Source organism: Thalassophryne amazonica, chromosome 2 (genome assembly GCF_902500255.1).
Source record: "Thalassophryne amazonica chromosome 2, fThaAma1.1, whole genome shotgun sequence".
In the NCBI taxonomy this organism is placed as follows: domain Eukaryota; kingdom Metazoa; phylum Chordata; class Actinopteri; order Batrachoidiformes; family Batrachoididae; genus Thalassophryne; species Thalassophryne amazonica.
In genome coordinates, this window is record NC_047104.1 from 107,927,925 (window position 1) to 107,950,069 (window position 22,145).

Consider the following 22,145-nt stretch of genomic DNA (forward strand, 5'->3'; position numbering starts at 1 on the left):
CTTCATATAAACTTGGATACTCACACTCACTGGGCAAAAGCAAAAGTCCCAATGCTTTTATATGGTTTTTCTTGTAATAAACACTGCATAGACCAGATTTTGTATAATGCTCACATCGGACAAAACATCCCCTCCCATTACAATGTATTTCCATTAAAGACCCCTTGCATGTACTGGACTAGGGATGGGTATCGATAAGATTTTATCCATATCGATACCATTATCGATTCCACTTATTGATCCGATTCCTTATCGATTCCATTATCGATACCTCTTGTGAATTTTCTGTGTACTAAAAGTAAGCTTTGCAGGTTTTCTATGTCAACAACATTTTATTGAGTCTTAAAGTAAATAAAGTTGAAATTGGTCACTGGATCCTTAAACTCTGGACATAATAAACTCTACATGGTGGATCCTTGATCTCTGGACATAAATAGAAATAACACAAAATCTAGTTTTTGTCAAAAGCATTTCCTTTCAGACATTATTGGCATGAATGTCTTTCCATACCTCTGAGCTGAGCTGTTGCAGCTGGCTGTGCTGCACGTTAGCATCAATTTAATTCATAAAGAACGTAGGACGTCTCAATTTGGGAGGAAAAACATTTTAGTCAATTGTAGTTTATTGTCTGTATCGCAACATTTGGAAAGCGGTGTCATTTTATTTAAAGCAGCAATTCATTTTGAAGTTATTATTTCCAAGTGGAATCTGTCTCGGCAGAGAGCCGCGCTGCGTTTGGAGCTGTGCCAACAGAATGGACGACGATTCTTGTTTCCTGACTGCAACAAGACAAGAGTCCCAGTTAGTGACTTTAATCCACACAAAAGTGAGTGACTTTAATCCACACAAAAGTGACTCACGATTGACATATTTTAATGGCTCTGAGAGGGGTTAAGAAGCGGACCTGCTGCTTCTGAAGAACAGCAAATCAAAGAACCAATGAAGCAGCAGATCGAAGGATCGAGAGAAATGATCATTTTCCCTCCTGACAAACACCCTCAAAAACAACGGCTGCTCTATAGGACCGATAAGGGAATCATTAAACAAAAAGACTATTGATGTCAGTGGATCGAATAATTTCTTAACGATACCCAAAAAGAACTGGTTCTTGAAACCCAACCCTATACTGGACAGAGCAGTATGGGATTTCCCAGTCACAAATGAAGTTCAGCACTGACACTCGCTGATTTGAGGAAAGTGGGTACCGTATTTCCTTGATTATAAGTTGTTTTTGTTCAAACCTTGCGCAGACCTGGCGTCTAACCAACTTTTAACTTTGTGTTCATCCATTATTGTCTGCAAAATCGCTCTTTTACACACTTGTGCCCTGTGTAAATGCTCGTCTTCATTTTGACACTGGTGATCCAACTTTTAACTTTGTTTTCATCTGTTATTGTCTGCAAAATCACAGTTTTGTGCACTCTCGTCCTGCGTAAATGCTCGTCTTCATTTTGACACCGGTTCAACTTTGAACTTTGTGTTTGTCCGTTATTGTCTCCAAAAATCACTCTTTTGTGCACTGTTTGTCTTCAGTGTAAGTCACTGCGTCTGCACACACACAGCGGAGCTCATCTGATCCATTTTATGTTAAATCTATCATAAACATACTTTTACAGCTGCTTATAAAGAAGGAATGAACATGCAACTTTTTTAACCAAGCTATTACAATATAAACATTACAAATAATGACCTTTTAGGCTGTTCCAAATACCTTCTCCGCCTAATGCAACACATGAGACAAAGGAAAAAAAGCATCCAGATGAAACAGTCCTCTGTGATTCCAGAAGTGATTAGAGGTGTTTTCAACATCCAAACTGTGACAGAAAATGATTAATCCGCTACAAAATAATTATTTCATATCCAGCGTCTGGCACACAAAGCAGGTGGGATAAGGGATGGGTATTGATAAGGTTTTATCGATATCGATGCCATTATCGATTCTGCTTATCGATCCGATTCCTCCGATTCCCTTATCGATACCCTGTGAATTTTGTACTAAAAGTAGGCTTTGCAGGTTTTCTATGTATTTCCTTGAGTCTTAAAGTAAATAAATATGAAATTAATCACTGTATCCTTGATCTCTGGACATAAATCAAAATAAACAAAACTGTGTTTCGCTTTGAAGTTATTAATTCAGACTGAATTCTATCGTTCTATCTTGACTTGTCACAGAGCCGCGCAACGTTTGGAGCTGTGTGAACAGAACGGAGGATGATTCTCGTTTCTTTCTCGCAACAAGACAGGAGTCCCAGTTAGTAACTGTAATCAGCACAAAAGTGAATCACAACTCATATTCAGGGATGAAAGTGATGAAAAACAAAAAAAGCTGAAACCCAAAATTACCCCCAACACCACCTGCACGAAAATGTTTGAATTCTAGAAGCTCTGAAATGCAATCTGGGACTATTCCAGACGACAGACTGCAGTGAGTGCTGAATCCATTTAGGTGAGAAAAAAAAAAAAACAACTTTCCTTATTCAAATTCCTCCCAGTAGTATTCTGCTCTTACAAGGATATAGCAGTTTGGCAGATCACTGAAGAAATTAACAAACTATGGAAATATGGTTTGACCAAAACAAACTGTCATTAAACTTAAATAAGAGAGGGATGAAATGGAGGTGTAAGAGTCACTCGGTGTTCACAGGAAACACTTATTTATTTCTGTATGTATTTATTTATGTTAGTTGCTATTATATATTTTCTGTTGTGTTTCTATTCAGGTTCTTTTTGTCTCTTTCTCTAAAATTGTATATAATAATCATTAGATTATTAATATATAAGCAAAAATAAATTTAAGGAATATTGCAATTTGAAAACAAATGCACCCGAACGTGATGATGGCTGCAATTGCTAAACGCTAACTTTTAACATTGAAAATAACTGGACTTCTACCAAAAAAACAACAACAACAACAAAAAAAACATGCTACGTGGCTCATTATTCATCATTCATTATTCGGTGGTACCAGGTCTTTACATACATATAACGGATTTTATCTGTTATATATATAACAAATTTTGTCTATTTTATACAAATAACGGCTTTTGTTCATTTTATACGTATAGCAGATTTTGATTATAATGAACAAAATTCAGTGGTCCACCTGAAACACATTCACACCTACAGCTAATTTAAAGTTTCCAATTCACCTAACCTGCATATCTTTGGATGTGGGAGGAAGCCGGAGCACCCGGAAGGAACCAATGTAAACACAGGTAGAATATGCAAACCCCAACACAGAACGACCTCAGGTGGGAAGCAATCCTGTCCTCTTTGCTTGCTTGCTTGCTTGCTTGCTAGCTATCTATCTATCTAGCTATCTAGCTATCTATCTATCTAGCTATCTAGCTATCTATCTATCTAGCTATCTAGCTATCTATCTATCTATCTACAGTTGTATGCAAAAGTTTGGGCATCACTGATAATTTTCATGATTTTCCTTTATAAATCATTGGTTGTCTGGATCAGAAATTTCAGTTAAATACATCATAAAGGAGATGAACACACTGATATTTGAGAAGTGAAATGAAGCTTCTAGTATTTACAGAAAGTGTGCAATAATTATTTAAACAAAATTAGGCAGGTGCATACATTTGGGCACCCTTGTCATTTTATCGATTTGAATATATTTAGCACTAATTATTGGAAGACAAAATTGGTTTGGTAACCTCATTGACCCTTGACCTCGTTACACAGGTGAATCCAATCATGAGAAAAGGTATTTAAGGTGGCCATTTGCAAATGTTTCCCCTCTTTGCATCTCTTCTAATGAGTGGCACCATGGGAGCCTCTACACTACTCTCAAATGACCTGAAAACAAAGATTGTTCAACATCATGGTTTAGGGGAAGGATACAAAAAGCTATCTCAGAGATTTCAGCTGTCAGTTTCCACTGTGAGAAACATAGTGAGGAAATTGAAGACCACAGGCACATTACTAGTTAAGGCCCGAAGTGGCAGGCCAAGAAAAATCTCAGATAAGCTCAAGTGAAGGATGGTGAGAACAGTCATTGTCAACCCACAAACCTGCTCCAAAGACCTACAATATGATCTTGCTGCAAATAATGTCTCTGTGCATCGTTCAACTATACAGCGCACTTTGCACAAGAAGATGCTGTCATGCAGAGGAAGCCTTTTCTGCATACACACCACAAACTGAGTCGCTTGAGGTATGCTAAAGCACATTAGGACAAGCCAGTTTCATTTTGGAATAAGGTACTGTGGAATGATGAAACTAAAATTACGTTATTTGAACATAACAAGGGGCGGTATGTATGGCTGAAAAAGAACACAACATTCCAAGAAAAACACTTGCTACCTACAGTAAAATTTGGAGGTGGTTTCATCATGCTGTGTGGGTGTGTGGCCAGTGCAAGTACTGGGAATCTTTTTAAAGTTGAGGATCACATGGATTCCAGTCAATATCAGCAGATTCTTGAGAACAGTGTTCATGAATCAGTGACAAAGTTGAAGTTGCACCGGGGCTGGATCTATCAACAAGACAACGACCCTAAACACTGCTCAAAATCTGCTAAGGCATTCATGCAGAGGAACAAGTATAATGTTCTGGAATGGCCATCTCAGTCCCTAGAGCTGAATATTATTGAAAATCTGTGGTGTGATTTTAACCGGGCTGTCCATGCTCGGAAACCAACAAACCTGAGATGTTTTGTAAAGAAGAATGGTCCAAAATAACTTCAACCAGAATCCAGACTCTCACTGGAAGCTATAGGAAACATTTAGATGCTGTTATTTCTGCAAAAGGAGGCTCTACTAAATATTGATGTTTTTTTTTTCTGTTGGGGTGCCCAAATTTATGCACTTGCCTAATTTTGTTTAAAAACTTATTGCACACTTTCTGTAAATCCTACTAACTTCATTTCACTTCTGAAATATCACTGTGTTTATCTCATATATGATATATTTAACTGAAATTGCTGCTCCAAACAACCAATGATTTATAAAGGAAAATCATGGAAATCATCAGGGGTGCCCAAGCTTTTACAACTGTATCTATCTCTCTATCCTGTATGACTGTATAGATACTGTATGACTACCTGAACAACAGGAAAAAGGTTTTATCTGTGCTTTTTTCTTGTTCCATCCTCAAAAAGAGTTTGGCAATATATGAGAGAAAAACAGCTAAGCATTTGTATTTTTATTAAAATTGCCATGGGTGTGCTGCTGTTCTCTGTTTTAAAGATGCTGCTGTTTTACCCACGTTAACACAGCCAGAGGACAAGCACAGACTTTAAAAGAAAAGCATATCATAAATATGTTTGGAAAAACTCATGGCGGATGTGCTGCCACTGCATTGCCACTGCGCTGTCAGACACAGCGAGATGACAAAGTATTTTTGTAAAAACTCTGACCTGCTATATAAAACAGCAGATTATCAACTTGTGACATCCAGCTCTGATATATCGAAACTATGGGGGCTGGATTACAGTACGTGTACCGAACATCTTGTACCAGTACTTCAGTATCAGTGTGATCCAGTATAGATCCCTACAACACACACACACACACACACACACACACACACACACACACACACACACACACACACACACACACACACACACACACACACACACACACACACACACACACACACACACACACACACACACACAATTTTAATTACTGACTCAGCATTTCCTAACAACTGTGAAATACATTAGAGAGTGCTGATTAAAACCCTATTAATTAGATATTGTACTGTAGGCTGAAAATATCTAAAAGCTGGTGTGTGATGAGAGGGTATAGCTTGGCCTGCATATTTACTGTCCATGTTTAGGAGAAAGAACAAATGCAGACTTCACCCTTACACAGAGGATTTGAATACCATCATTTAATACTATGTTATCAGAATTGGTGTTTGCAGACATTTGTGCTCCAAACTATATTTGACTGCATTAATAAACCAGCACAATCTCAGTCCTCTATGGGAAAGTCTATTTTAATCTCAAGACATGTTTTCTCTTGAAAATAATTTCTCTCTGTCTGCCTCTTTCACTGTTTGTTACATATTCTTGACAAAATCACTCTGTTCTGTCTTTCTCAGTCTGTTGAGCTCCACGAAAATGGCCGGCAGCGAGCCAGCAGTCACACAACATTTAGAGGGTAACTACAGAGACAGAGAGATGAGAGAGACGGACAGAGATGATGATGGAGAGTTGTTATTTGTTGGAGATGGACTGATAGGACTTGGCCCACACGACCCTTCAGGGTACAGTCTAGCTGTCTGACTGTGATTAGAGTTAGGTACTTGATAGAGCTGCCGACAGTCAGAGGGAGTGGATGACAGGGAAAACAAGCCGTCATGGTTCAGAAACTATATTTATGCTGCGTTCATCATGTGCTGAAGCTTTTGGTATTCACATCAATGTCCCTTTGGTAATTGCAATGGAAGTCACGTACTTTGCTGAAATCTCCAAGACAGTTGATGTAGCAATAATAATAATAAAAAACAACCACAGAACTTTGTAAAAAATCATTTAAATTTTTTTACAACCTCAAATCCAAAGGTTAAACAAAACAAATATGTTGTGTGACAACATTTTACCTTTAAAGATGCACTTTTCAACCTGTGCTGTATTTTTAGAGGTGACGCTGGTCTCCACTGACTCATTAAACGTCAGTTGCTGATGAGAGGCTCATTCTTCTGCTTGTAACATAAAAGAACCCCTCATTTTTATCCAAAGTCAAAATATGAACCCTACTACATCTAAAATAGAGCCCAGATAGAAGAATGCCAGATGATCTTTAACTATACTACTTATTTCATAACTAACTCTAAGTAAGTCCAATATAGTCATGAGGCTCATTGGTGATGGTGCTCAACCCCAGATTCAGCAATGTGAAGCAAATGAGAGTATACATGCCCCCATGGATGCCATGTCTCAGGGGATTCCAGTTACTTCCCCAGCCAAGGCCAGCAACCATTTACACCTCGGTGGACTGAGACAATAGAGCAGTGTTGCCACAGTTACTTTGAAAAAGTAATCCAATTACTGATTACTGATTACTCCTTGAAAAAGTAACTTAGTTACTTTACTGATTACTCAATTGTAAAAGTAACTAAGTTAGATTACTAGTTACTTTTTTAGTTACTTTTCCCAGCTGCTGACAACAACCCTCTGCCACCTCAACATGACAATGATACCTGTTTTGCCAAAACTCACTTTATAGTCACCCTTTCTTGACTTCAATGAAAATAAATACTTGTTTTATAAAAAGTAAAATAAAGACCTCTTTCTTGACCTCATATTTAACTGTTGACAGCACTGTAACAGTAAAACTTGCAATTTCGAACCTACATTGTTTATAAATGTAACTATTAAATTCATTCTAGCATTTTTCTAACATTTAAATTCTCTCTAAATATTTTACTTGTCGAAATTAATATTAAGTAGTATTAGTAGTTGTAGTAAAAAAACGCTTCAAAACTGTACCTTTAATCTAGGGGTGTTGTGAGGGGGGCACATCCCTCCCCCACGCCCCCATTCCATCTGGATTCGCCCCTACTTTGGCGTTTGAGCACAAAGAATGGATAACATTTATTTATGCAGAAAACGTGACCAGATTTACAGGTAAGAAAGTTTTATTGCGTATTCATATCATGTGGTCCTCAGAAAGAGAGTTTAGGTGCATTTGAGTGGAAAATAGTGTTAGTTGTTGACGCGTCGCGGAGTATCAGCTGTTTTTAACGTGCAGATACAGAGCGGCTCAGCTCAGCTCTAAATAAAGGAGGAAAAAAAGTATAAAAATGTCTTTGTAAAGCTCAGTGCAGGTGTGCTGATCACCGTGCTTTAAGAGGTGAGGACGAGTCGAGCAGCTGCAAAAAACCGCGGATGAAAAGCTCACAGCTCGCTTAAAGTGGGCAGTTCAGTCGAACCCCGACCTCCTGCCCACAGACCAAGTTTAATGCTGCTATCGACCCACAATGAAAAATAATAGTAATGCACAGTGACATGGAGAAGTAACTTTAATCTGATTACTGATTTGGAAAGATTAACACGTTAGATTACTCGTTACTAAAAAAAGTGGTCAGATTAGAGTAACGCGTTAGTAAGTAACCGCGTTACCGGCATCACTGCAATAGATATAGAGTGTCTTGGACACAAACAGGTAGCAGGACCAGAAATCAAACCCAAGTCTACATACTGGTAACCAAACTACCAGACTAACCCTCTGGGGTCTGAGGGCATTTTTTGGACAGTTCACTCGCCTGGCATAAATGTTTTATTATTGCTGTTAACAGCTCTTCCTGCATCCCACAATCAAGTTTTATATCTCTTTTTTTTCAGGACAATGTGTACTTTCAGAATATATATGCTATAGTTGTGTTTTATAAGTGTAATAAAGGTTTACAATCAGAAATAAGAAATGAAAAAGTAAAGTGGAAAATAATTTTCCACACACATTTCTTCAAAACACAGTAAACTATAATAAACACCTGTTTTGACACTTTATAAACGTAATTTGGGCTCTTGTGTGAAAGACTGTACAACAAAAAGGTTCAAACAGTAAACACAAATGCACATTTTGAACAATATATACAAAATGGTCTATGTGTTTTGTTTGTCTTCATCTCAAAGCAATTTCTGTCTGTTATTACACAAAGGTCACATCACAAACTTCTACTTCTACTGTGTTTTGAGTGTTCTGTCCTGCTCTGAAAGCAGCTTAAACACTTCAAGGCCCAATTACACTCTCAGGAGTGGCCCCTCCCCCTCGCTCTATTGATATGGTAAACAGTGCTTCACACCGGAGTGACAGAGCTTGCCACAGGCTTACTCAATAACATTCACACACTGAAAAAAGTGAAACACAGTGCACTTCATTCAAAGTACTTATTTACATTGGTCTAATGGAAAATTGTGGTTTCCAGTTTAAATCTGCTGGGATCACTTTACAAAATCATAAATATACTTTGTGAGAAACTAAAAAAATTAGCTGTAACAAATTGCATCAATTTTTTAAAGTTGATCCAAAGTATCATTTTTTTCAGTGCAGGTAATGAGAAGTTGAGCATCTCTAAAACTCACACACTCTGTGTTTGAGCACGTGGGATTGTCATCAGAGGCCCTCCATCTGCTCTGTCTGCTCACTTTCACTGATCGCTGTGCGTAATGGCACAGGGCGCATTGGCGCAAGCAGCCAGATGGCTATTCAAATGGGCTAGTAACACATCACTCCTGAAAACAATCTTTGGTTTATCACGTGAGGTAAATCTGCCCTACAACTGGATTTTGGAAAACCATGTGACGGTGAACCAATTCTGATTGGACACTCACATTGCGCATATCATCACACAGCTTCTATGAGGAGTACAAAGATGGCCAACGGCTGGCTCGAAAGTCCACGGAGTTAACTTTTCATCAAAAAAAGTAAGTTTCTATCTCATATCATTAGAAAGTTATTTATAATTTAGTAAAGCTTGGTCTGAGCCGTCGTATATGATGGTGTCGGCCCCAGAGGGTTAATTCATTTTTAGGAGGTGATTTTGGGGAGGTGATGGTCTAGTGGTTATGCATTTGGGCTTGAGACCAGAGGATCCTAGGTTCAAGCCCCAGCCTAACTGGAAAATCACTAAGGACCCTTGGGCAAGGTCCATAATCCCCTAGTTTCCCCCGGTGTGTAGTGAGCATCTTGCATGGCACCGATAGATCGGTGTGTGAGTGTGTTTGTGTGAATGGGTGAATGTGAGGCATCACTGTAAAGCACTTTGAGCTTCTGATCCAGATGGAAAAGCGCTATATAAATGCAGTCCATTTTACCATTTTCAGAAAAATCAACATTTGAAATTTTCAACTTTGTTCGTTTACAGAGATACTAATCAATAAATAGACATAAAAAATGTTTTCCATTTTGAATATGAAGTTTATTTTCAATCACCATTGCCAACAGCAGTGAAAGGTGGAACAGAAAGTTCTGACTAAAAATTAAGCAGTCAAGATTTGACTTTGCTTTTATGAATTCCATGTAATGACTCTTTTACTAATAATGTTCAATTCCGTTCAGTGAAACGACAGTATGCACATGTGTCTGCCAAGGCCAAAGGAAACCATGTACTCTCTCGTATGATAACAGGATGGCCTGAGTTGGCTTTGTTCACAAGATTTGGGTGAAAGACTATTTTCTGACAGCTATTGGAAGATCATCACCAGCGGACAAACGTGATTTTTAGACAAGTGTTTTAGAGGAGCAGCTTCACAGCTCAGTGGTTAGGTTACTTATCTCCTTTGCCTACGTTTCACAGATCAAGCCCCCGGTGAAGAGCTGTAGACAAGCATGCTATCAAAGTCAGGATGAACAGCAGAGAGAGCGTGTTCAAAGGATGAGAGGGCCAACATGGCCAGAATGTAGACACGATGCATTCAAAAATAATTATTAAGACTCAAAAAATGAATGTGTTAATGTCTGTGCTTAAAGTGGACTGTCTAAATGTGTAAATAAATATGTAGATGAACACACTTCCTATGATTCGTCGAGTCTGTCGTCCCTCCACTGCCTATTTTTACATATGAGACAGAATGTCAGTTTTATAGAGGATTACTGGCACAACGATAGCTACGTAGGTGTCACAGCACACTTTATTAATAAACAGCAGAAACTCAGCGGTATGTGCGCATACATTTATAAAGTGTTGCAAATTAATGGAACTTCCAAACGAAGTTGACCACACATTGCACAGACAGTGCTCATAATGTGACAGAAGTTCAATAGCTCTGCACACCAGTACATTTGATGGTGTTTTGGTCTCACTCACACACACGCACACATGCATGCAAGCACATACATTTTACCTTTTTTCTGGCGTGGTTTCATTTTCTTTACATGCTGGTGCTTCCTGCAGATCTGGGAGGTCGGCAAAGTCATCCTGTTCAGCCAGTCCAATTGCCAGAGATAAAACAACCATCTTCCCTTCACTGGACACAGAGACAAACAAACCAACACAAAGATAAATAGGTAAACAGGCATACTCAACAGAGAACACAGCTCATGTGAATGGATGAAAACACAAATCAGCAAAATGTTGTGTTGTGTTGTGTTGTCAGGGTAGGTGACGGTCTAGTGGTTAAGGTGTTGGGCTTGAGTCCAGAAGATCATGGGTTCAAATCCCCGCCTGACTGGAAAATCACTAAGAGCCCTTGGGCAAGGCCTTTAATCCCCTATTGCTCCCGGTGTTTGTGTGAGTGGCTTGTATGGCAGAATGTGAGGCATAATTGTAAAGCGCTTTGAGCGTCTGATGCAGATGGAAAAGCGCTATATAAATGCAGTCCATTTACCATTATCAATATGAAACAGTGGGTAGAACTTCAAAATATAACACTTCCAACTCGCACAGCTCTGGCAAATAAATAAATAAATAAATAAATAAATAAATAAATAAATACAATAGCACAGTATTATGAGTAGGGATGTCCTGATCAAGTATTTTGTTTCCTTGTCCCCAATCCTGATCTAAGTAATTTAATACAGAGTATCTATTGATACCGAGTCCTGAGCCAATACTTGTATTTTCTTTGAAATTACACTTGCATAGAGCAGAATACAAGCACATTAAAGGCAGCACACTGTATATTTTTGTCATCAATTTCACTAAGTGCAGAATAGGGTCTCGTTTGAACCCTGTGTGATATTGTGGGATTTGACCACTTATGGGGACCTGCGCTCCGTTGTGCAATATATACACAACATAAGTTCATACGGAAAAATGCTGTATTGTTTTGTTTTCGGCTGCAATCACTGAAGCAGTCGTGAAAAGTTTTTTTTTTTTCGGTTCCCAGTGGAGAAGAGAAGATGAAGCGAGTGGGAGACGTTGTGTCAGTAAGTGTTAGCCTACATAGCTAACCAAAGTTTGCAAAACAGACTCAGCACGTTTGTGCTCCGAGTCATAAACAAAACCGCAACCGCTTTCCCACTGCATCGTCACTTTTTCTTTGCATTTTCACTTTGTTTGCGTGTAATTTCCCAAAAACCCACTGAAAATGCCACTGTTTCTCCCCTGGAAGTAGAGAAATTACATCATATGCGCCATATTTTGCCCATTTAGCGCCCACACCTAAACGAGACTACGGTGTCCAATTGTAACATTCAGAGTAAAAGTGACTGAATAATGTTTTACTTGTTAAAAACACATTAATTAATTAATTCATTCTCCTCCTCCTGCTTCTTCTTATTTGTTTTTGTTGTATGTAAAAAAAATGTTTTCAAAAGTGGACCTTTATTCTAACAAGGTGGGCAGGACCCTTTTGACTCCACTCTCTGATCCTTGGCGTCCTCGTGACCCCTGTCCTCTGCTGCAACATACACAGTAAAATCAGCAGTGTAAAACCAGCACTGACCATGTTACATTAACACTGCCAGTGTACATATGGTCCTACTCTGGTCAGAGTGGGACCCAGGATGTTGATGGGATCTGTTATACATGAATGATTATGGTATTACAACACTATGGTGTAGTGCATTTTTCAGTGTATGACTGAGTGCACAGGTGCCTCACTGATGAGGACCCCATTGGGTGAACAAAAGCAAAGGCATGGCCATGTACCGTGCCCCAGCTCTGTGGAACGATCTCCCGGTACACATACGATACGACAGTTGGAAACTGTGGAGAATTTTAAATCACGTTTAAAGACTCATTTGTTTTCCTTGTTTTATCATTAGTGTTATGATGTGTTTTTATTCTTGTATTCTTTTATGGTTTTGTCTTTTTATTGCATTTTTAAATTTTAAATTCAGTTTTTTCTGTTTTTATTATGCTGTGTGAAGCGCCTTGAGGCGATCTCATCGTGAATTGGCGCTATATAAATTAATAAATTTGAAATTTGAATTTATGTACATAACACTTGGCTACAGCTTATGATTACTTTCAGAAGACAGGAAATGACTGCAAAGAACCAAAGTAGTTGTATGAGCTGGTAAAACCAGCACATACTCCCAAACCTGACCGGAGTTACAGTTTGAAAGACTTTCTTCCTTTCCTTTCTTCAGACTTCCAGAGCAAGAATTTTAGCTGAGAAAGCTTCTGCGATTTGAAGCGAAACATCCTCGCGTCAAGCAACCCAGTCCAGTCGAAGATTCAAGCTTCTCTACTTCTTCCTTTACACTTGGTCTCATCCACAAAAGTAAAAAAAAAAAAAAAAATCAAATAAAAATTGTGTGTGACATAGAGAGAAATGGGTTTTCAGAAATAGATGTCAACTGTTTGTGAAGGCTACGAAAAGTAACCTGAACCAAAACCAAAATGGTACATCAAGGGCAACAGATTTTCATAAAAATTCCATTTCTGAGTGTTACACTGATGTGAAAGGGAACCTTCTGTGTGCATGTATTGATGCCAAGTGGCTCTGACAAAGCATCGCTATTTGACACCTGTGAGTGACAACGTGTTGCGGCTCATCTCTTCTGCCACATTTGATGTCTGAACTTTCTATTTCTTACACATCTGTTTTCCCAGACTGCACGCACTTTCCTGCCTTTTATTACATTCCCTCTTAAATGAGAGGATATTTTTTGAAGGAAAATCAATAACATGAGGAACACCTTTACACTTGAGAGACATTGGCCTATGAGGGACGTGCACACAGTGCCAGTAAGAGGCTCATCGATAAGATGAATGCATTTGTCCAGATGAAACCTCCTGCATTTGACCTATTTGGAACTGTGGCATTGTTCAGTTACCACACTGTGTGACTGTGGGTGCTCGTGGAAGGTCAAAGTGCTGCACTACATTCATACAACGTGGATCACAAACTCGAATCCGACCCCCCGCAGTGTATTTCCCCCCAGCTGAAGTGTTTGTTCAAGTGAGATTCACGAGGACATGGACAATGAGCAATGCCATGGTTCTCTATGTGCTCCCAGCCTGATCTGAGTGATGATTCACAAAAGCACTGGCCTGGAGACATTAAGAGGAAAACATACAGCAGGGTAAAGCTGTTTGTTAGGACACCGTGCATCCGGAAAGTACTCACAGTGCTTCACTTTTTCCACATTTTGTTATGTTACAGTCTTCTTAATTCATTTTTCCCTCAAAATTCTACACACAATATCCCATGATGATACTGTGAAAAAGTTTTTTTTATTTATTAAAAATAAAACCAACCAAACAAAGAAATCACATGTACAATCACATGTACATGGCAAAGGCTGTTGCCATGGAGCTCAAATTTTAGCTCAGCTGCATTCTGTTTCCACTGATCATCCTTGAGGTCTTTCTACAGCTACCTGGCGTAAATTCAGTTGATTGGACATGATTTGGGAAGGCACACACCTGTCTACATATAAGGTCCCACAGTTGACAGTGTACATCAGAGCACAAACCAATCATGAAGCCATAAAGCATTCCTCTGAAGAGAGGAGAACTTTCCACAAGGACAACCATCTCTGTAGCAATCCACCAATCAGGCCTGTATGGTAGAGCGGCCAGATGGAAGCCACTCATTAGTAAAAGCCACATGGCAGCCAACCTGGAGTTTGTCAAAAGACACCTGAAGGACTCTGACCAGGAGAAACAAAATTTTCTGGTCTGATGAGACAAAGGTTGAACTCTTTGGCGTGAATGCCAGGCATCATGTTTGGAGGAAACCAGGCACCATCCCTACAGTGAAGCATGGTTGTGGCAGCATCATACTGTGGGGATGTTTTTCAGTGGCAGGAACTGGGAGAGTATTCGGGATTGAGGAAAACTCTGTGAATGTCCTTGAGTGGCCCAGCCAGAGCCCAGACCTGAATCTGATTGAACATCTCTGGAGAGATCTGAAAATGGCTATGCACTGATGCTCCCCATCCAACCTGATGGATCTTGAGGGGTGCTGCACAGAGGAATGGGCAAAACTGTCCAAAGATAGGTGCGCTAAGCTTGTGGCATCATATTTAAGAAGATTTGAGGCTGTAATTACAGCCAAAGGTGCATCAACAAAGTATTGAGCAAAATGTGTGAATACTTATGTACTTAATAAATTTACAAAAAAAATAAATAAATAAAATAAAATACTTTTTTTCATGTTGTCATTATGGGGTGTTGTGAGTAGAATTTTGAGGGGAAAAATGGATTTCATCCATTTTGGAATAAGGCTCTAACATAACAAAATGTGGAAAAAGTGAAGCACTGTGAATACTTTCCGGATACACTGCATATAACTGTGTGTTCTCAAAGAGGCGGAGCCCATTTACCTGAGGCTGATTTGTAGAAAGAATCGTATGTAATTTGTCATGAAAATCAAGTGGAGCAAGAGAATGCTGCATATTCTGTGCCTCAAGCAATGAAAAGCCACTGCACGCCATCAATCTATTCGATTAAACATGGAAGGAAACCATCAAATCTGGTAAATTTATAAATCTACATGTTTTACCTCTGCCAAAGTAAATTTTTTTTTCATTTATGTCCATTCATTGGTTGGATTTTTGTAAGAAGCACTCAAAAACTAATTAACCAATTTTCAACAACATTGGTGACAAAATTCAGTCTGACCTTGGAAGAGCAAAAGCTAGATATCAAAACTTACCTTTACACATGGACATACAGTGTGTTTAAAAAAAAGAAAGTGAAAGGTTCTGACCTGCTTTGCAACAAATGAAATCTGCTGTTGTTTGTCTTTTGGCTCAGGGTCACCACAGCAGATCAAGTACACATTTGCATTGGGAGTTGCCACAAATTTTACACTGAATGCCCTTACAACAAATTAAACCTGTAATCTCTTTGAATTTTTTGTTCAATTTAAGTCACACGTTTTTCTTTTCCACCACTATAATTTTCATTCATAGTGTTCAAAGTAAACATTCAGAAACCTATGTTGCAAGTATCATCAAAATTCACCTTTTCTGGAAAAAACTTTTAATCTTGAACTGAGTGGATAAAAACTCATTTTCCCAGCATGCTGTTCGGGAGTCAAAGGTCACTCCTGCATTACGTATACTAGTGATTGTTTCATAGAGTCAAAGAAAGGCAGTAGATGTTAATTTGTGAATGAAAGTGCCAAAAAACTAAAATCAAAACAGAAAGACAGTGATGGACAAAACTAATAAACACAGGCCACTAGAGAAGTACTATGGATAAAATCTGGACATAGTTTACACAAAATGTTTGCTGGATGTCTTGTAGACTCAGGTAAGACAACACTGACACATGTCTGCTGTGTCAGTTGTCAATATTATCATTAGTTACAGTTTTGGAGTTTTTACTTGGTTCACTACAATGACTCAGTGGGGAGACAACCCATTTCATCATAGTTTTCTTAAAAGTAATTTTCTGGTTGATTTTTGAGTTCCTTGCACTGCCATTCACATCTGCTCTCATCAGATCTCGGACGTTAAGCAGAGTAGGCCCTGCTGAGTAGTTTGCTAGGACATCACTTAGGAACACCAAGGGCTGTTCCTGTGTATTTTCCATGTTGAACTCGAGGTGCGTCAAGAAGGGCATCGGGCATAAAATGTATGACAAAACCTCATGCAGCTCTCAACTGAATCCATGGCGTCAAACTTGAGCAACAGGGGCAAGCCGAAAGTGTGACAAAAACTCTGAATTCCCAGTTTCCAAGGAATGCAGCATGAATTTTGAACCGTGTGTATTTGTTTGCTCCTTCATGCGACCTGCATGATCTCACCAAGTCCTGTAGAGGTCCTGAGGCTTATTGGTGTGTATGTCCAGATTCCATAGGGTGAAACAGATGAGAGTATACAACTCCCCGCGGATACGACACCAGTCGAAAGCAGGTTACTTCTCCAGCCAAGGCCAATACTCATTTACAGTTGGGTGCACTGAGACAAGGCTGATGAAGTGTCTTGTCCAAGGACAGGTAGTGTGCCCGGGAATCATACCCAGGTCTGCATATTGGTAGCCCAAATCTTTATCTCACTGAGCTACCTGCTCTGTCTCACTGGGTAAAGTCAAAATAAATACTTTACCAGCAATAAAATTAGCTATAATTTAAATAAACTGAAATAAAAGTAGCTTATAGCAGCTCAATTTCAAGTAAATGTTTGCTCCAATTTAGGAAAAATGAAATGCTATACACCTCTAAGCATTAGGGCATGGGGTGGGATACACCCTGTACAGGACTCTGGTCTATCACAGGGACACATATAGACACATTAACACCTATGGGCTGTTTAGAGTCACCACAGAAGCCACAGCACCTGGAGAGAACCCACGTGAACACAGGGCGAACATGCAAACTCCACACAGACAGGATCAGGTTGGAAGTGATTATACGAGGTCTGTCCGTAAAGTATAGGTCCTTTTTATTTTTTTCAAAAACTATATGGATTTCATTCATATGTTTTTACGTCAGACATGCTTGAACCCTCGTGCGCATGCGTGAGTTTTTCCACGCCTGTCGGTGACGTCATTCGCCTGTGAGCACTCCTTGTGGGAGGAGTCGTCCAGCCCCTCGTCGGAATTCCTTTGTCTGAGAAGTTGCTGAGAGACTGGCGCTTTGTTTGATCAAAATTTTTTCTAAACCTGTGAGACACATTGAAGTGGACATGGTTCGAAAAATTAAGCTGGTCTTCAGTGAAAATTTTAACAGCTGATGAGAGATTTTGAGGTGATTCTGTCGCTTTAAGGACTTTTCACGGTGCGAGACGTCGCGCAGCGCACTCAGGCAGCGTCATCAGCCTGTTTCAAGCTTAAAACCTCCACATTTCAGGCTCTGTTGATCCAGGACGTCGTGAGAGAACAGAGAAGTTTCAGAAGAAGTCGGTTTCAGCATTTTATCCGGATATTCCACTGTTAAAGGAGATTTTTTTTAATGAAAGACGTGCGGGCGGATTGCAGCGTCGGCTCGCAGCCGCCGCGACGCTCCGCCACAGGAAAAACACCTCTGTTGGAAGCCTTGAGGACAAGTTGGAACATGTAGATAATTGGCAAAGCTTCTGGGGAAAACCTGGTCTTGTTAGGAGAGACGGCATCCATCCCACTTTGGATGGAGCAGCTCTCATTTCTAGAAATCTGGCCAATTTTCTTAAATCCTCCAAACCGTGACTATCCAGGGTTGGGACCAGGAAGCAGAGTTGTAGTCTTACACACCTCTCTGCAGCTTCTCTCCCCCCCATCCCCGTAGAGACGGTGCCTGCTCCCAGACCACCAATAACCAGCAAAAATCTATTTAAGCATAAAAATTCAAAAAGAAAAATAATATAGCACCTTCAACTGCACCACAGACTAAACAGTTAAATGTGGTCTATTAAACATTAGGTCTCTCTCTTCTAAGTCCCTGTTGGTAAATGATATAATAATTGATCAACATATTGATTTATTCTGCCTTACAGAAACCTGGTTACAGCAGGATGAATATTTTAGTTTAAATGAGTCAACACCCCTGAGTCACACTAACTGTCAGAATGCTCGTAGCACGGGCCGGGGCGGAGGATTAGCAGCAATCTTCCATTCCAGCTTATTAATTAATCAAAAACCCAGACAGAGCTTTAATTCATTTGAAAGCTTGACTCTTAGTCTTGTCCATCCAAATTGGAAGTCCCAAAAACCAGTTTTATTTGTTATTATCTATCGTCCACCTGGTCGTTACTGTGAGTTTCTCTGTGAATTTTCAGACCTTTTGTCTGACTTAGTGCTTAGCTCAGATAAGATAATTATAGTGGGCGATTTTAATATCCACACAAATGCTGAGAATGACAGCCTTAACACTGCATTTAATCTATTATTAGACTCTATTGGCTTTGCTCAAAAAGTAAATGAGTCCACCCACCACTTTAATCATATCTTAGATCTTGTTCTGACTTATGGTATGGAAATAGAAGACTTAACAGTATTCCCTGAAAACTCCCTTCTGTCTGATCATTTCTTAATAACATTTACATTTACTCTGATGGACTACCCAGCAGTGGGGAATAAGTTTCATTACACTAGAAGTCTTTCAGAAAACACTGTAACTAGGTTTAAGGATATGATTCCTTCTTTATGTTCTCTAATGCCATATACCAACACAGTGCAGAGTAGCTACCTAAACTCTGTAAGTGAGATAGAGTATCTCGTCAATAGTTTTACATCCTCATTGAAGACAACTTTGGATGCTGTAGCTCCTCTAAAAAAGAGAGCTTTAAATCAGAAGTGCCTGACTCCGTGGTATAACTCACAAACTCGTAGCTTAAAGCAGATAACCCGTAAGTTGGAGAGGAAATGGCATCTCACTAATTTAGAAGATCTTCACTTAGCCTGGAAAAAGAGTCTGTTGCTCTATAAAAAAGCCCTCCGTAAAGCTAGGACATCTTTCTACTCATCACTAATTGAAGAAAATAAGAACAACCCCAGGTTTCTTTTCAGCACTGTAGCCAGGCTGACAAAGAGTCAGAGCTCTATTGAGCTGAGTATTCCATTAACTTTAACTAGTAATGACTTCATGACTTTCTTTGCTAACAAAATTTTAACTATTAGAGAAAAAATTACTCATAACCATCCCAAAGACGTATCGTTATCTTTGGCTGCTTTCAGTGATGCCAGTATTTGGTTAGACTCTTTCTCTCCGATTGTTCTGTCTGAGCTATTTTCATTAGTTACTTCATCCAAACCATCAACATGTTTATTAGACCCCATTCCTACCAGGCTGCTCAAGGAAGCCCTACCATTATTTAATGCTTCGATCTTAATATGATCAATCTATCTTGTTAGTTGGCTATGTACCACAGGCTTTTAAGGTGGCAGTAATTAAACCATTACTTAAAAAGCCATCACTTGACCCAGCTATCTTAGCTAATTATAGGCCAATCTCCAACCTTCCTTTTCTCTCAAAAATTCTTGAAAGGGTAGTTGTAAAACAGCTAACTGATCATCTACAGAGGAATGGTCTATTTGAAGAGTTTCAGTCAGGTTTTAGAATTCATCATAGTACAGAAACAGCATTAGTGAAGGTTACAAATGATCTTCTTATGGCCTCGGACAGTGGACTCATCTCTGTGCTTGTTCTGTTAGACCTCAGTGCTGCTTTTGATACTGTTGACCATAAAATTTTATTACAGAGATTAGAGCATGCCATAGGTATTAAAGGCACTGCGCTGTGGTGGTTTGAATCATATTTGTCTAATAGATTACAATTTGTTCATGTAAATGGGGAATCTTCTTCAGACTAAAGTTAATTATGGAGTTCCACAAGGTTCTGTGCTAGGACCAATTTTATTCACTTTATACATGCTTCCCTTAGGTAGTATTATTAGACGGTATTGCTTAAATTTTCATTGTTACGCAGATGATACCCAGCTTTATCTATCCATGAAGCCAGAGGACACACACCAATTAGCTAAACTGCAGGATTGTCTTACAGACATAAAGACATGGATGACCTCTAATTTCCTGCTTTTAAACTCAGATAAAACTGAAGTTATTGTACTTGGCCCCACAAATCTTAGAAACATGGTGTCTAACCAGATCCTTACTCTGGATGGCATTACACTGACCTCTAGTAATACTGTGAGAAATCTTGGAGTCATTTTTGATCAGGATATGTCATTCAAAGCGCATATTAAACAAATATGTAGGACTGCTTTTTTGCATTTACGCAATATCTCTAAAATCAGAAAGGTCTTGTCTCAGAGTGATGCTGAAAAACTAATTCATGCATTTATTTCCTCTAGGCTGGACTATTGTAATTCATTATTATCAGGTTGTCCTAAAAGTTCCCTAAAAAGCCTTCAGTTAATTCAAAATGCTGCAGCTAGAGTACTAACGGGACTAGAAGGAGAGAGCATATCTCACCCATATTGGCCTCTCTTCATTGGCTTCCTGTTAATTCTAGAATAGAATTTAAAATTCTTCTTCTTACTTATAAGGTTTTGAATAATCAGGTCCCATCTTATCTTAGGGACCTCGTAGTACCATATCACCCCAATAGAGCGCTTCGCTCTCAGACTGCAGGCTTACTTGTAGTTCCTAGGGTTTGTAAGAGTAGAATGGGAGGCAGAGCCTTCAGCTTTCAGGCTCCGCTCCTGTGGAACCAGCTCCCAATTCAGATCAGGGAGACAGACACCCTCTCTACTTTTAAGATTGGGCTTAAAACTTTCCTTTTTGCTAAAGCTTATAGTTAGGGCTGGATCAGGTGACCCTGAACCATCCCTTAGTTATGCTGCTATAGACGTAGACTGCTGGGGGGTTCCCATGATGCACTGTTTCTTTCTCTTTTTGCTCTGTATGCACCACTCTGCATTTAATCATTAGTGATCGATCTCTGCTCCCCTCCACAGCATGTCTTTTTCCTGGTTCTCTCCCTCAGCCCCAACCAGTCCCAGCAGAAGACTGCCCCTCCCTGAGCCTGGTTCTGCTGGAGGTTTCTTCCTGTTAAAAGGGAGTTTTTCCTTCCCACTGTAGCCAAGTGCTTGCTCACAGGGGGTCGTTTTGACCGTTGGGGTTTTACATAATTATTGTATGGCCTTGCCTTACAATATAAAGCGCCTTGGGGCAACTGTTTGTTGTGATTTGGCGCTATATAAAAAAAAAATTGATTGATTGATTGATGTCCAGCTGATAAACAATTTCTCATATACTCACTCCACTGAAAGCCATCAAAAGCCAACTGGATTTTAACAAATGGTTATCAACACGGAGGTGTTTTTCCTGTGCGTCCCGACGCGCGGACCCGTCCGCACATCTTTCATTAAAAAAAATCTCCTTTAACAGTGGAATATCCGGATAAAATGCTGAAAACCGACTTCTTCTGAAACTTCTCTGTTCTCTCACGACGTCCTGGATCAATAGAGCCTGAAATGTGGAGGTTTTCAGCTTGAAACAGGCTGATGACGCTGCCTGAGAGCGCTGAGCGACGTCTCGCACCGTGAAAAGTCCTTAAAGCGACAGAATCACCTCAAAATCTCTCATCAGCTGTTAAAATTTTCACTGAAAACCAGCTTAATTTTTCGAACCATGTCCACTTCGATGTGTCTCACAGGTTTAGAAAAAATTTTGATCAAACAAAGCGCCAGTCTCTCAGCAACTTCTCAGACAAAGGAATTCCGACGAGGCGCTGGACGACTCCTCCCACAAGGAGTGCTCACAGGCGAATGACGTCACCGACAGGCGTGGAAAAACTCATGCATGCGCACAAGGGTGCAAGCATGTCTGACGTAAAAACATATGAATGAAATCCATATAGTTTTTGAAAAAAATAAAAAGGACCTATACTTTAC

General features: G+C 39.5%; 1 protein-coding gene across 2 annotated transcripts in view; it reads right to left on the bottom strand.

Moving 5' to 3' along the window:
* syt7b (synaptotagmin VIIb) overlaps positions 1-22,145 on the bottom strand; it is a 482,744-nt gene that overhangs the window by 99,520 nt on the left and 361,079 nt on the right. For both annotated transcript variants that reach the window (XM_034191422.1, XM_034191423.1), the window contains one exon: positions 10,814-10,936. In XM_034191422.1, coding sequence (XP_034047313.1) covers positions 10,814-10,936 — 123 coding nt within the window. The remainder of the gene's footprint in view (positions 1-10,813; positions 10,937-22,145) is intronic.